The 15,278-nt window shown below is 39.8% G+C and overlaps 1 protein-coding gene across 4 annotated transcripts in view; it reads right to left on the reverse strand.

Annotated features, from left to right (window-relative positions):
• The window catches only part of PTPN1 (protein tyrosine phosphatase non-receptor type 1), a 76,750-nt gene that overhangs the window by 30,117 nt on the left and 31,355 nt on the right, over positions 1–15,278 (reverse strand). For 3 of the 4 annotated variants that reach the window (XR_011996865.1, XM_026014604.2, XM_072735579.1), the window contains exon 2: positions 1,692–1,782. Coding sequence is in view for 3 of the 4 variants with exons in the window: in XM_026014604.2 (XP_025870389.1) it covers positions 1,692–1,782 (91 nt within the window). In the remaining variant the exon portion in view is untranslated. The remainder of the gene's footprint in view (positions 1–1,691; positions 1,783–15,278) is intronic. The other variant, XM_026014606.2, reaches the window with a different exon arrangement.

Consider the following 15,278-nt stretch of genomic DNA (forward strand, 5'->3'; position numbering starts at 1 on the left):
CATGTTCCCTGTGACCCTAAGAGCAAATTCTCTGTTGCTGGACAGTGGAGTTGGGGGAAAACAAGAGAAACAGAAGTGAGATTAGGGGTGAAAAGGTTTGGGAACTGTTTCCTGGAAGAGTATTTTAAATGCTTTATTTCCTCTGTAAAACTGACTCATAAAAACATTTAGATGAGCACTGATGAAAAATGTAGAAAAGGATGTATTAAGACATTACTGACTAGTGCAGAGGAAGGATGGCAAGGGGGTCCCTCCTGGCTCTGCATGAAATATGCCAACAGTGACTGTTCATTGAAGCCCAGAGTAGCTGGCCAGGACCTCACAACAGAATCACCTGAGGAAAGCTTTGTTTTATTGATAAAACCAACTAGGTGCCACAGCCTAGACATGCTAAATCAAGTGTGCTGGGGTGCAATAATGTGCCACTTGATGGCCTAGCACTACACTTCAGATGTGTCTGGTGTACGCCTTTAGTTAATAGCCACTGTTGGTTAATCTCAACCACAGTGAATATTTATGAGCAAGATACTGAGCTAAGTGGCTTATGTTATTTTATTTCATCTTCACACAATCCTGAGATCTGCATGGCGACTCTTCTGCGGACAGCACCAAATGCTAGCACCCGCAGGAGTGGCGTGACTTAGGCATGCAGGAAGGGCCTGCGCAAGGGAGAACTGATGGAGACTTCTATGTTCCTGGCAGATGGAAGGCATTGCCACGGGAGATGCTGGCAGCTACAGTCCTCTCTGATGGACAGGGTCTAACATCCTGGGAGGTGATTTATTTTTATTTTTTTTTTTAAGATTTTATTTATTTATTCATGGACACAGAGAGAGAGGCAGAGACACAGGCAGAGGAAGAAGCAGGCTCCATGCAGAAAGCCTGACGTGGGATTCAATCCCAGGTCTCCAGGATCACGCCCTGGGCTGAAGGCAGCATTAAACCGCTGAGCCACCCGTGCTGCCCCCTGGGAGGGGATTTAAAAGGTCCTCCGTGGCCTCGGTTCTCCATGGCCTAGAGGAGATGGCAAAGTTCATGCTCTTTACTTGGCTCCAGTTTTTCTTGCTTTACATAAATTCTAACATGTTTAGTTCTTGACTTTTGAGATTTCAGCAGATTCAGAGCCAATTACTCAAAAGGCAGAGGAGGCGGTCAGAGGCCAGAAGGCACACTGAAAGATAATGGCAAGAAACAGCTAGAAGAATGAGGATGGCAGCGGAGGGTAGGGTGGGTGGGGGTAGAACAAGCAGAGCTGTCTTTAGTGTGTGTGGGGGGGCACCACTCCTACTCCTTAATGGCTGTGCAGGGCATCATTACAGTTCAATACGATGCTCAGGGTCTAATAATACTGTTGCTGAGTCATCCAGAAAAGGTTATATTATGCCTACTATACTCTGCTTCAGCTGGTAGGAAAATGATTCATCATAAAAATAGTCAAAACTAAAAAAAGTGCTTTGAACTTAGCTGAATTTTCCAGAAACTGAAACCTCATTCCTTCTACAATCATGGAAAAAACGAACCGTTCCTCTCCGTCTCTGATGCCTTTATTATAGGAAACCACCAAGTCATAAACCTGTACTGCTATCAATTTATTAGTAAAGCCCACGGGCTCAAGGGGTGCTGGCGGAGAAGGCTGCAGCTGAGCACCCAACAGAAACAGTGAGACTGGTAACGGTGATGTGAATACTTACAGGGACTGACATCTCTGTACCTGTTTCGGTTTTTGTTCTTAGGAAGCTTGGCCACTCTACACGGAAAGTCACTGGCTTCATGTCGGATATCCTACCAAAAAGAAAAAAAAAAAGGATAAAGAGTTCTCTTTTGAAGTCTCTGGCATCAGGAATCCATCCAGACATTTAAGTATGCACCATGGACTATATTGCAGGCACTGAGAGGACTTGGGACAGAAACACACATCAAACAGAGCGAGGCAGTGTGGGAAATCCAAGGTGATAACTCAGAGGCATGTGCAAGGTCATGAAGGGAAACCAGATGATGAACCACCACATGCCTGCAGTGGAAGGAAGGCATGGGGCTGAAGCTGGGAGACGGAAAGGGGTGGGGGGCTCTTCCGGGAATACCCAGCACAGCAAAGGCAGGACAGTGAGTGGGCTGCCAGGAGCAAGGACAGGCAGCTGGAGCACACAGGTGGGCAGGCAAGATCTCGGAGAGCCTTGAACATCACGCCTGGGAGCTCCATCTGTAACCCTGGACAAAGCTATAGTTATTGAGAGCAGATAAAATGCTCTTTTATGCCAAGAATTACTCAGCTGCTTTCCAAGGAGATGGTAGACAAATCCCATTACACCAAACTGTCAGAAAGAGGAAGCACCTGGGAACAGAAGACCCAAACTATGCCTCCTGCTAGACTGATCGCATGCATCTAATTTTGCTCTTCTAAAACCCCATGATAATCCCATTTAAAAATATTTTCTTTCTAATTTTCTAATTATTAAAAGATAAATCCATACAACAATGTAAATGTATGTACTGCCACTAAGCTATATATCTAAAAATGGTTACAATAGTAAACTTTGGTATTTTTAAAACTACATTTAAAAGAAAAAGACAAACTCACAGGAGAGGGCAGAACAGGAGAAGACAGCAGCAACAGAAATTTTGGAAGCTGGAAATCTTATTAGTAGTTGGCAGGTCTGAGAAGGCTCAATTACAAGCCAACAGTGGGGAAAGCTGAGAACCATCTGATTTCCACCATAGAATTCTACGGAGGCTCAGGAAGTACTGTTTTTGGAGGGAGCAGTGGGATTCATTGCAAGGGACAGGGCTGGAACTATCTGTGAAGAAACAGGTCTCCCCATGGCCCCCCCTTCCGCGCTGCTGGGTGCTGCTAGGTGACTGCCACCCCACACCACAGAACTCTGGACAATGTAAATCAGGAGGAGAGTGCTTTCTATGGGATCTGAGCAGACAAGAGGAAAGACCAGAAGATACTATCATCAGGGTGTGCAAGGAACAGCCTAGCTAGTGCTGTTGAGCTGATGAGCCCCTTCCACCTTCTCAGAGCTTTCAATCTGCCTTGTGAGCCCCAACTCTTCATCACACATGGACAACCACTGATGCTAAGATGTAAGAAGAAAGCCTCTAATTTATAAAAAGATTTACAAGAAAAACAAAACAGGACTAAAGCTCCTTGGAAGAAATAAACTACAGAGAAAAGAAAGTTTAAAAAAATATATCATTAATATACTCAGATAAGAAAAGATATTGTATCCATGAATTAAGAACAAGATGTTAGGTAAAGGTAGAAGAAATCCTCCCAGAAAGTAAAGCACTTCCATCCCCAAAAAGCCACAATAGAAAATTAGGCAAAAAAAACATCAACAACAACAAAAAAACAATGAAAGAAAACATTAAAAAAAAAAAAAAATCAAGAAAATCTTCCAGATCCATCAAATGCTCATCATAATGATAAAAAACAGACCTATACTAAGGCATAGGTATGTGAGTCCAGAATCCTTCAAAGAAAATATTCTGGGGGCACCCGGGTGGCTCAGTTGGTTGAGTGCTGGGCTTCTTGGTTTTGGTTCAGGTCATGATCTCAGGGTCCCGGGACTGAACCCTTCATTGGGCTCCATGCTCAGCAGGGAGTCTGTTAAAGATTCTCTCTTTCTCTCTGCCCCTCCCTACCATGCACTCTTGCTCTCTAAAATAAATAAATCTTTTAAAAAAAGAAAAGAAAGAAAAAAATCCTTTAAGTTCCTAGAAAGAATATAGTTCACATTCAAAGGATAAGGTCATTAAAATGGCCTCAGACTCTGTGAGAACACTGAAAGGTAGACAGCAATGGAGCAATGCTTTTAGAATCTGAAGCAAAATGATCTCCAACCTAGAATTCTATATCCAACTCAATTATCAGCAAGTGAGAAGGGGCAATGAATTAACACTGCAGAGAGGCAAGAACTCAACACTTTACAATACCTAAATTCCCATCCTCAGCAATCCACTGAGCCTGTCTTCTACCCAAGGGGAGAAATAAACCAAGAAAAGAGAAAAATATAAGCTATAGTAAGGAAAAACACATCTGACACAAGACCAAAGGAAACTTCCACTCAAACTGTGGAGGGAGGAGCTCCCAGATGCTCAGATCTAGGAGCAAGCAGGCCAGACTGGAGCAGTATGACTCAAGAGACAGATGTGTCAGTGACATGCCTTTGTCCACCATACCCACTGTGACTGAAAGAAACCACCAGAAGGAAATGAGAAGACCTGAAATCCCAGAAATGGGGAATCCAATCAAGAAAAATAGAGGAAGTTTCAAGGATGAAAGCTGCCTCTGCCAGGCCTACAGACCAAGCAAGCCAGAAAAAAGGAGAAGGGAGGTCTTTAGAACAGATGATGCCTCTAAAACAAAAACTGAAACCGAGAAATCACCTGAAATTGCTCCAATACAGCAGCCACTACCCGTATGCAGCTGAGAGCACATGAGAGGTGGCCAGTCTGAAAAGAGTGTAGAACTGCCCATCAGATTCTGATTACAGTACTAAAAAAGCAAAGTAAAATATCTCAAACATTTTCAGTAATGTTTCAGTAATGCTGAAATAATATTTTGAACATATTGGAGTGAATACACTATTAATCTCATCTGCTTCTTTTTACCTTTTTTCCTGTGACCACTAGGAAAGGTGAAAGTAGGCAGGGTGCCCTGTATTCCTACTGGCCAGTGCTGACTGACCTTGTGGAAACCTGTCTGAGAGGCTCTAGGAGGTATGGGATGAGGAAGCAACAGGCAGAAAGAAGCCTTTGCAAATCAAAGTATACAAGGCGATTATTAACTATGGGAAAACTTTAAAAAGGAAACTATGGTAGGACTCCCATCTGTGACTATGTGCACAGGGAAACAATGTAAATGGTGGATATTGTTTTAACCAAAAGGTGTAACAGACTGGGGGAACAGGGAAAATGCAAGCAAAGGAAGGCTGTTCAAGAAAATGAAATCCTCCACCCGTGTAAAGGTTCAAATTAATAATCAGAAAATAAACATTCTCCTTAGAAATACAGAGATCTGTACAAGCAAGAATCAGCAGCTCAAATAATTGAAAATGGCTATGGCCAGAGAGGCTGTGGCAAAAGTCTGAGGTGTGGAGAGCACAGCCTCTGGCTTGTATCATCAAACTATCACAGTCCTCTTTCACGTCTCAAACCATGTGCAGATTCGACTTGAATTTTTTTTAGAATTGCCACATTCTGCTAGTCTAATTACTTAAAAGTGGCAAAACAGTAGGGAGGTCTTTTGGACTCACACTAGAGATGAGCTAATAATTTAAAAGCATGTTTACCCAGGGGCACCTGTAGCTCAGTTGGTTAAGCGTCTGCCTTCGGCTCAGGTCATGATTCCAGGGTCCTGGGATTGAGTCCCGCCCCGGGCTCCCAGCTCAGGGGGAGCCTGCTTCTCCCTCTCCCTCTGCCACTCCTCTGCTTGTGCTCTCTCTCTCTGTTGAATAAATAAATAAAATCCTTAAGAAAAAAAAAACAAAAAAACAAAAGCCCTTAAGTAAAACAAAAGCATGCTTATAAACTGATCTGAGATAAGCAAAAAAAATCCAGCATAACACACTCATCACATCATCTGTGGATGAGATTAAGCTTTCAGGGAAATGTTATACAACACAGAAAAATAACTTGAAGGAATAAAAATCTAAGTCTTCTATTTGATTGGAAGCACTTAGCAACAAGTACGAATTCTGTCTTGGGAGGTGAAACAGTCTGGTCAATCCAGCTGGTGTGACTGAATAGAGACGGAAGAAATCATTGATATGGTTAAACCACTGAACCAACAAATATTCACTCTGGGGAAATAAGGTCCAAAGTATCAGTAACTGTGGGCAATTGACTTTATTCAGCCAAAGGATTATATTAGTATGTACTTTATTTGTTGTGCTCCTGGCCCCCACCAAAAAGAGAAAGGGAAAGAAAATAAAATTTGGAGATGTCCATTAGTAAAGATAATGAGGAAATATGTGGTATTCACAAAATACTTTTTATAAATTGATTTTTAAACTAAGGTAAACTCAGTAAAATGCAGACTTTAAAGTGCAATAAGCTTTTCTAACCAACTTTAACCTACAAGTAATAAACTATACTTTTAAATGTTTCTCTACATTACAGTAGCAGGGGGAAATATAGGCATGCTCTGAATACAAGTATTTTTATTTCATTTAGTAAAATAAAGTGCCAGGTTTACAGTCTTGAACTGGAGGAGTGATACAGTACCTTTAAAGTTAAAGGTAACTACTAACAGTAGTTTGGAAGTAAAATGTACTAGATCAAAAACCTTTACAGAATTACAGCAAAACAAAATCTCTACATTATGAGACTGTAACAAAGGTAAGCTAACTTTCCAAAAGCTGTAGAAAAAGCAGATTACTAATGAACAAGTTTAAGGAGACTTCTATCACCAGCATAAAATATCCCTAGATCATTTATTTTATTTTATTTTTAATTCATGAAAGACAGAGAGAAAGAGAGAGAGAGGCAGAGACACAGGCAGAGGGAGAAGCAGGCTCCATGCGGGGAGCCCGACGTGGGACTCGATCCCGGGGTCTCCAGGATCACACACTGGGCCGAAGGCGGTGCTAAACCCCTGAGCCACCCAGACTGCCCCCCTAGATAATTTATTATGCCAATCAAGATGAAATAATCTAACAAGTGTGTAGAATTTCCACCCAGAGAAAGTAAAACAAATAATAAAATAAAACAAAACAAAACAAAACAAAATAAAATAAAATAAATAAAATAAATAAAATAAATAAAATAAAATAAAATAAAATAAAATAAAATAAAATAAAATAAAATAAAATAAAATGCCTTAAAGGTAATGATGAGAAGATGAATGCAGGGTAAATCTGGGAGCCAAGACAAAAAGGAAATGATGAACTTGCCATGATACAAGTTCCCAGAAGCATCCCTTAAAGAGACACCAACATGCCCAGATCAAAGTGTACTTCAGCATTTTGTGGATAGAATCTCATTAAATGAAAAATTATACTGGTAAGAAATGAAATATACCAAGGTGTAACAGATTTTTTTTTACCTACCTGGTCCTTCTCTTAGCCAGTTCTTTACTGGCTTTTTAAGAGCCTACTTCCTATTTTTTTGTGTGTGTAGATTTCAGAAATGTGACAGAATAAAAGCATGTGGACTAGATGTCTTAGTGCTAAAGTGATAATGTGCTACTGAAAGGGGCTCAGTTTGGTCAAAGCTTACAAGTAAATGACTGAAATTATAGTGTATCATTTTATATGGCACTGGCCACTCAAATGAGCTGAATTATCTCTAGAGCGAACTATTGTTATGAGAGAAAAAATTACGGTTTTCTAAAATTATGACTTAACTGGGCTGGAAAGGTGTGCTACCAATGCTTGATAAATCATAAATAAAACATCTGAACTGGTAATTTTGAAAGAGGCAAGGAAGCAAATAGGACTTAAATAACATTACAGGTAATGACATTACCTAAATAATTTCTTTCTTTTTTTTTTTTTTTTTTTTATTTATGATAGTCACAGAGAGAGAGAGAGAGAGGCAGAGACACAGGCGGAGGGAGAAGCAGGCTCCATGCACCGGGAGCCTGATGTGGGATTCGATCCCGGGTCTCCAGGATCGCGCCCTGGGCCAAAGGCAGGCGCCAAACCGCTGCGCCACCCAGGGATCCTTACCTAAATAATTTCTAAAGCTGGTTCTTGATTCCCATCCTGCTCCACTTTTTTTTTTTTTTAAAGGATTTCATTTATTTATTTGAGAAAGAGAGGAACTGAGTGAGAGAGTGCAAGGATGCATACACTCTTGAGCTAGGCTAGGGGCAGAGGGAGAGGGAGAGGAACAGACTCACTACTGAGCGCAGGGCCCACAGGGCTTGATCTCAAGACCCTGAGACCTGGACCTCAGCCAAAATGAAGAGTCGAATGCTTAACCACCCCTATGTTGCTCCACTCATTTAAAAAGGTAACAGTTAACTCTCCCCAGTGAATACAAAGGGGTATCATACTTAGAAAAAGCTCCGGTACCAGAATGAATTAGGGCCCAGAGTGAATTCATTTCTGTACACATTCAGGAAAACTCATTATCCATTATTCAAATACCTTCCAAATGCAAGTAGGCAAAGTAAAACTTGGGTCTGGGGTTCCCAGTAAAAACTGGGTGGAAAAAAACTTATTATTTGAGATTTCTATTTTTTTGTTTGTTTGTTTTAAACACGCACAGGCATAAAATAAAAGCCAGTCCAGCCTTGCAGAAATATTTTGTTTATAGTAAGCACATCGTTAAGTATAGCAATTTTGGTTTTCACACCCTTTCTCTTCAGTTCCACAACGAGGTGAATGTCCCTTATTGACTCCGTGGTAAAATGCATTAGTCACTTTTTAACTGTTGGACATGTGCCAAGGTAGACAGCATGGCAGCCGTCAGCAGCTGGGAGTGCCTGGGTCCTCGCCTCTCCACCTCTCCTAGCACAGGCCCAGGCACAGGCCCAGAGGACACAGCCAGACTCTGGTGATGAATTAATGGATGGTCCCAAAGGCTCCCCAAACTCAGGGTCCTTACCTCTATATACCAAACACTCCATTTCGTGAGACAGAAATGCTCTGAAAGGGAGGGAGTATGTTTAAGCATATGTCTGATCTGATCCTATTCTCTCAATTATCTATTACAAAATGGAAGTTATTGGTATAATAAATATCATTAGTATTTTGCTTTGCAATTGGGAAAGAGGGTCTCATGACAAGATAGTTACCAAAATAGCTACTAATACATGGATTCAAAGCAGAAAGGGTTTTCTAATGGTTCCAACAGTGGTTTGTTTTAAAAAGTCTAAAGGGAGAAAAAACTCCAAGGGTACTCTGCATTTGCCAGGATTGAGGTGAACTACAAAGTCCCTTTGCACCTTCAACATCTATACTCTTTCCAACCCTGTTCTACAAATGGTGACCTAATTTGATTATTCAAGCTGTTACCTAGTACTTTATGGAGGTCCTGGCTCTCAGAAATGGACATAGCAAGCTAGATTGAAGGGAAGTGCTGAAGTACAGTAAAGGCAGTAATTTAAAATGCAGTAAGTGAGCATAGAGGGGTGTACATTTCCTGGAACTCTCAGGGCAGTTGCCAGCTGAACCGGGATACACACACACACACACACACACACACACACACATACATGCAGGGGAGGGGGGTGCTAGCCTAAAATTCTAAAGACCAGATCTTCAAAGTAACATATAGACCAAATTTTGTTAATCATAAATCTCCTTATAAAGGTGAACACAAAATTTCTTATAACAAAGTATTGTATGTCTGTATATATTCTAAGTATAAGAAATATACTCTAAGAAATATAAAATATAAAAATCATCCAAGTCAGAGGTTTAAAAGCCTTTAAAAGCTGAAAGCAATACTGTGTCCTTTATATACAGAAATAAGTAGAATATAATTTACCATAAAAACTGTAGGAAAATATTTTTATTATACACATAACTTTATATAATCAACTAGCAAGAAATCATATATTCATGTTAAGTTTTAAAAATGATCTACAATGTTGAGATAATAAAAGAGCTTAAAATTTAATCAAATTAAGCCTGTTTCGGTTTAAGTTTTAAAATGACTGTGTATTGAATAAAAAGAGAGGCTGAAAAAAATCCGAAGCACCTAAGAATCTTCTATGGTGGCTGAAAGACAGGGAAAAGAGGGAAAACCGGTCAGCATTTAAAAGGCAGCAGGCTATACAATCATCGTCCCTGCCAGAATCTGAGAAAGTGTTGGATCTTCTTGTCTGGGGTGAGGTTAAGATAAAGGAATTACAAATCACTAACAAGAACAAGTATGTCCATGTGGGAAATGACATGGAGAAAAGCATAAACAAATTGCTTTACATATTCCCCACGCATGGGAGGAGGAGGGATTGGAGTGGGGATATGGATGCCCTTCATGGAATTGGCAAAGGGAACATCTGGTGGAGACGGGTGGAACCGATTCCACACTTTGATGTACACTCTCTGCTTGGAACACAGAACAATGGCCAATTAAATATAGAGAAAAGCACAAAGGCATAACTAGGCTCAAAACCAGAATGAGAATGAATGCAAAGGAAACAAAAGCCCTCCCACTCAAAATGGCCTGTAAACACAGTATCAAAAACAGAGCAGATGACTAGTTCTGAAAAAGATAGCCGACTAGGGAAAAAATCCATTACATGTGAAATGTATTATACACCCTGTCAGGCACTTTCAAGATAAATATATTCAAGATCAGGGATAAATGAAGGCAACATTTTAAAAAAAGATGTTGTGAATAAGAACAGTGAGAAATGAAACCAGAATAAGTAGATAGGAAAGAACAAGTGAGAAATCTTAGAAATGAAATTTAAAAACAAAAACAAAACATAAAACCTCAACAGTGAGGATAAATGCTAGATTGAACACCGTCAAGGGAGGAGTAAACTGAAAGTTAGACTGGATGAATAGAGCATGAGGAATAGGACACAGAGGAGAGAGGCCACAACACATACTCAAGTAAGTCAGTACCCAGACACATCAAGGTAAGGGTTAAGCTGCAAAATATTAAGGATAAAGAATCTCCAAAGGGCAGCCCGGGTGGCTCAGCGGTTCTGCGCCGCCTTCAGCGCAGGGCATGATCCTGGAGACTCAGGATCGAGTCCCACATCGGGCTCCTTGCATGGAGCCTGCTTCTCCCTCTGCCTGTGTCTCTGCCTCTCTCTCTCTCTCACTCTGTGTCTCTCATGAATAAATAAAATCTTAAAAAAAAAAAAAAAAGAATCTCCAAAACAAATTACAGTACCTTTTGGAAGCTTAACAGAGCTTTAACATTACCAATTTTTAAGAACTCTATGGTTACACAGCCATTTAAAGTAAAAAAAACTCTTTACAATATAGAAAGGGCCCACTGTCATTGATGATGACCCTAAATCATTTATAAGAACAAAGCCACTTTACGTATTTACAGTTAACAGCTTTTTTTGATTCCCTAAGGTCTTGTGGAGTTTCAGAAGTGAAAATTATGTTCCAGCTGCAGTAATAGGACTCAATTAGAAATGGAGGATCTTATCTTCAAGAAAACTTTGTGATTAGTGAAAGCATATTGATACGGTCTTCTACTACTGAAAAACCTTGATGCAGACAAAATTAACTTGGAAACAGCATTCTGCGTTCATTATAGTAAGCTACTGCAACCTTTAATTATTTGTATACAAAGTAGAACAATTAACAAAGAGGTATAAAAACTGCTTTTTCAAGTGTCACTGATATTAAACCTTATTTTTAGAGTCCTTAGTAGTATATGCTTTTTTTTAATCACTTATGTTTTCTGTTAAATGTCATGACTTTCACCTTGGGCAGAAATCAATAGACAGAAAATGAATCAGACTTACAGTAATTGATGTCAATAAAACACACTGGAACCAGTATCTTTTTAAATGCTGAGAACCACAAAGCCATTCCTGTAAGAGAACAGTCTCAAAAACGGAATCTACTTTCACTTCTGTTTTGTTGACCTTCTGCTTTCCATAAGGACTGGCTAAGTACTTCAGGCCCTGGGGTTCTGGCACTTTGCTGGAGGACAGTGCAGTTGACTAAGGACACAAGTAGCTGGCAGACATGAAAGTGGAAGGCTTATACCTTCTTTTACAGAGAAGCAGACTGCCAAACACCAGCTTCCTCCCTCCACGGTTAATTTCCCTAAGCTCAGCAGTCACAGGGAGGGCCCTTAAGAACCCACATGATATTCCCACACAATGTTCCCTCTGAAATAACTGAGAACCATGCTTATAAAATTGATATGATACTTCTGGAAATAATTTAGGAGTGTGAATGGGAGGAAAACACGATGTCCAAATGAAAGTAGCTTTGGTTAAGAATTTCTTAAATATTGCGAGGCAGTACAAGATTCTGATGCCTTAACCAAGGCTTTTTTGTATTATTATCATCAAACAAGTATGTTTTCTAAATACTTTCTAGATCTAAATTGCTTGTCTATACATACACCACTTAGGGGACCAGAGACGAAGAAGAAAGACATTACCAATGCCTCAAAGCATTACAATGTGATTAATTTTTCAGTGAGGCCACAAGAATAAAGTGATAATCTGGGGAAGAGAAGAAGCAGGTGACCAAGCTATTCCATATGGCTTTCCAAAGAACTCTGTATATGGATTAAAGAAGCAAAGCTTAAATTCAATATATGAGTCCCTTCAACTCATCAAAGTATCTACTGAGCACTGACCCTATGGCATGCACTAGGGATATGAAGATGAGCCACAAAGACAAAAGTCCTGCCTCCACGGACCTTGCATTCCACTTGGAAAGACAGACCAGATGCTAAATTCTGAGCCAGATGCTGTCACGTGTAACTCTCACAAACACATCCACGACTATTCATCAGGGTTACACAGCATTAACAATAAAACAGACAGATGAAGGCCCGCAAGCAAATGGACGTTCTACCTCCACCCCTACCCCACCGTTAGGGTCTTAATCACTCTTGGAAAGGCAGAGTGAGTGGTTCAAAAGCCCCAACTTCTATGGGCACCTGCACCTTTCTTTTTGCTTCTTCCTGTGGATTAAATTTAGGATTCCAGCACCAACACCAAAACTGCCTAAGAATAGTACCAGGTTGTATACATAAAACCACATGCATCAGACATAACAGGCAGTTTAAGGATAATGTGGCCTAAACACATTTTTCTTTTTTAGACCCTAATCCATGAGTGAGATGCAACTTTACAGACATACAGCTAGTTTAGGATGTTGCCACATGATCAGCAAAGGTCTTAAAAACTTTATAGAGTTTCAGCAGCAAAATATCCTCAGGCCAATCTGGTGAGAGAGGGCTTCTTGACAAAACCTAAAATCGTTAGTTTAGCGTACACTTACTATTGCCATGCCAAGACAAGCTAGTCTTATCATGAAGTTACAAGACACAAAACCCATGTGAGTTCATAGCCTATGGCTTTGTTTCTCCATAAAGTCATGGAATACTCAAGGTTACTCAAGGTTGCTAGAGAAAGCAAGCCAGCATTTGCTGAATGCAGCAAGTGAAAGTAACATCATGGGAATGACTTTACAGCCACTCTAATTTAGTTACTTTAAAGTAATTCATTACATCATCATTGAAAAATTATTAACTGGTGGCATGTGTCACATGCACCTGCTCATAAGACATCTGGACAAGGAGCCACACTAGCACAAGATACCACTGCTAGAGGCCACAGGAACCCTTGAAGAGTTTTGGAAAAAGGCTCTCTCTTTGTTTTGTAAATTCTATGAATTTTGATAAATGTATAATGACATGTATCCGCCATTACAATATTAAAGAGAATATTCTCACTGCCCTAAAATCCCTTGTGCTCTACCTATTCATCCCTGTCTCTCTCCTCACAAATCCCTGGCAACCACTAACCTTGTTAGTGTCTCCGCAGTTTTGCCTTTTCCAGAAATGTCAAAGTTAGAATGATACTATATATAGCCTTTGTCCATTTTTTCTATAAGGTTGACTTTTTTGTAATAATATGCAGTGTTCCTTACATAGTCTGGGCACAAGTCTCTTGGTGGTCATATATACAGCAAATATCTTCCTCTGTATCATTTAGCTTTTGCTGTGTATAAAATCATCCCAAAACATAATGCTAACAACAACTGCTTATTTGCTCATGATTCTTGAGGTTGGCCATTTGAGCTGAGATGGCTTGTCTCTGTTCCATGTGTGGTTGACTGGGCTTGAATATGCACTTATGGTCAGCTGGTGGCCCAATGGCCTCACTCACACACATACCTGATGCGTGGCTGGCTGCTGACAAGGGTGATGGTAGTCATTTTAAGCCACATGTCCTTCATCAACCAACAGGTTAGCCTGGGTTTGTAAAGAGGGTAGTGATTGTAGAATTCTCAAAACTAGCAAGAAAGGGCATGGCTCAGTATGCAAGCAAGTACTTTTTCAGGCCACTGCTTGTGTTATGATCACCAATATTCCATAGGCCAAAGCAAATCACATAGCCAAACACAAATTCAAAATTGGTTCTCTACCTCTTTAGGAGAATCACACTCAGAGGGGCAGGAGAAATCTAGGGCTACTTCTGCAAACAACCTAATGGTATCTTTTGATGAACGTTAAGTTCTTAATGTCAACGTAGCTCAATTTATCAATTTTTTCTTTTTTATGGTTTGCTTTCTGGGGTTGTCTTGTTTAACAAATATTTGCCCATCTCAAATTCATAAATACATTCTCCTACCCTGTTTTTCAAAAAATTAACTAAAGAAGAAAAATGTTTTCCACACATTTTAACTTACAGCCTGATTATGTTTCAGAATACTGGAATAGAACATACAGACAACAAGGTCACAGGTCTATCCCTTCCCACAGATTTTCGTGTGCGCAGGAAGTGCAGCTTTCATAAGGAAGCCTAACTTGGCGCAGAGTGTCCACTGGATGATGTACACACAGTGATCTCTTCTTATCCTTTGCCTATTAATCTTTGAGAATATTAGTATCTTTCTTATTCATATAACCTCTTTCTCTTTACATATTTTAATACCACCAATTCTGTCTCTGCTGGAAACCACTTTTCCAATTTCTTTGTTAGTACGTTTTAAAACTTTTATGTATGGGAAATTAAATTTAAGTGTGGGAGGATGATCATAAACCGTCAATATATAAATAATGGGGTGGCTACTGCTAGTTGGCAAGGTAATCAGTGGTTTTTTATTTTCTATTGCTTTCCAATATTTCCTACAAGGAACATGCACTGCCTGTGTAATTAAAAGTTTAAAAGTAGTTTTAAATTTGTATGCATTCCAAACTATTGACCTTTTCCTGCGCAATTTCCTCTACTGCTCCTAGCAGTAGAAAGTCTTTCTTCCTCAATATGGTAATACCACTTTTTAAAAAAGCATTTAATTTTAATCTATCTGGAGTTTGTTTTCCAGTTACAATTTTCAGCTATGCTCATCATTAGCCTTTAAGCCTCACATTGTGCTTCTGGTTCCATCAGTTTACCAGGTCAGTCCCATCCAACTCAGTGCCATCTTTGCGCTTGTATTATTACAGGAGTTCAAACTGTCTATTAGAGAGAGCTCTTCCTCCCTGGAGGTTGAAATAGTAACAAAATAAAGCTGCATCTGATCATTCCGATGTCAGAATGAACAAATCACTATTTTCCAAAGATAGATGAACCATTATAATCAGGTAGAGTTGTTTTTTAAAGATGATGATGCAGCCTACTCATTTTTTGCAACTATTTGGCAAATTAAAAATCAACA

This window comes from Vulpes vulpes, chromosome 14 (assembly GCF_048418805.1).
Source record: "Vulpes vulpes isolate BD-2025 chromosome 14, VulVul3, whole genome shotgun sequence".
NCBI lineage: Eukaryota > Metazoa > Chordata > Mammalia > Carnivora > Canidae > Vulpes > Vulpes vulpes.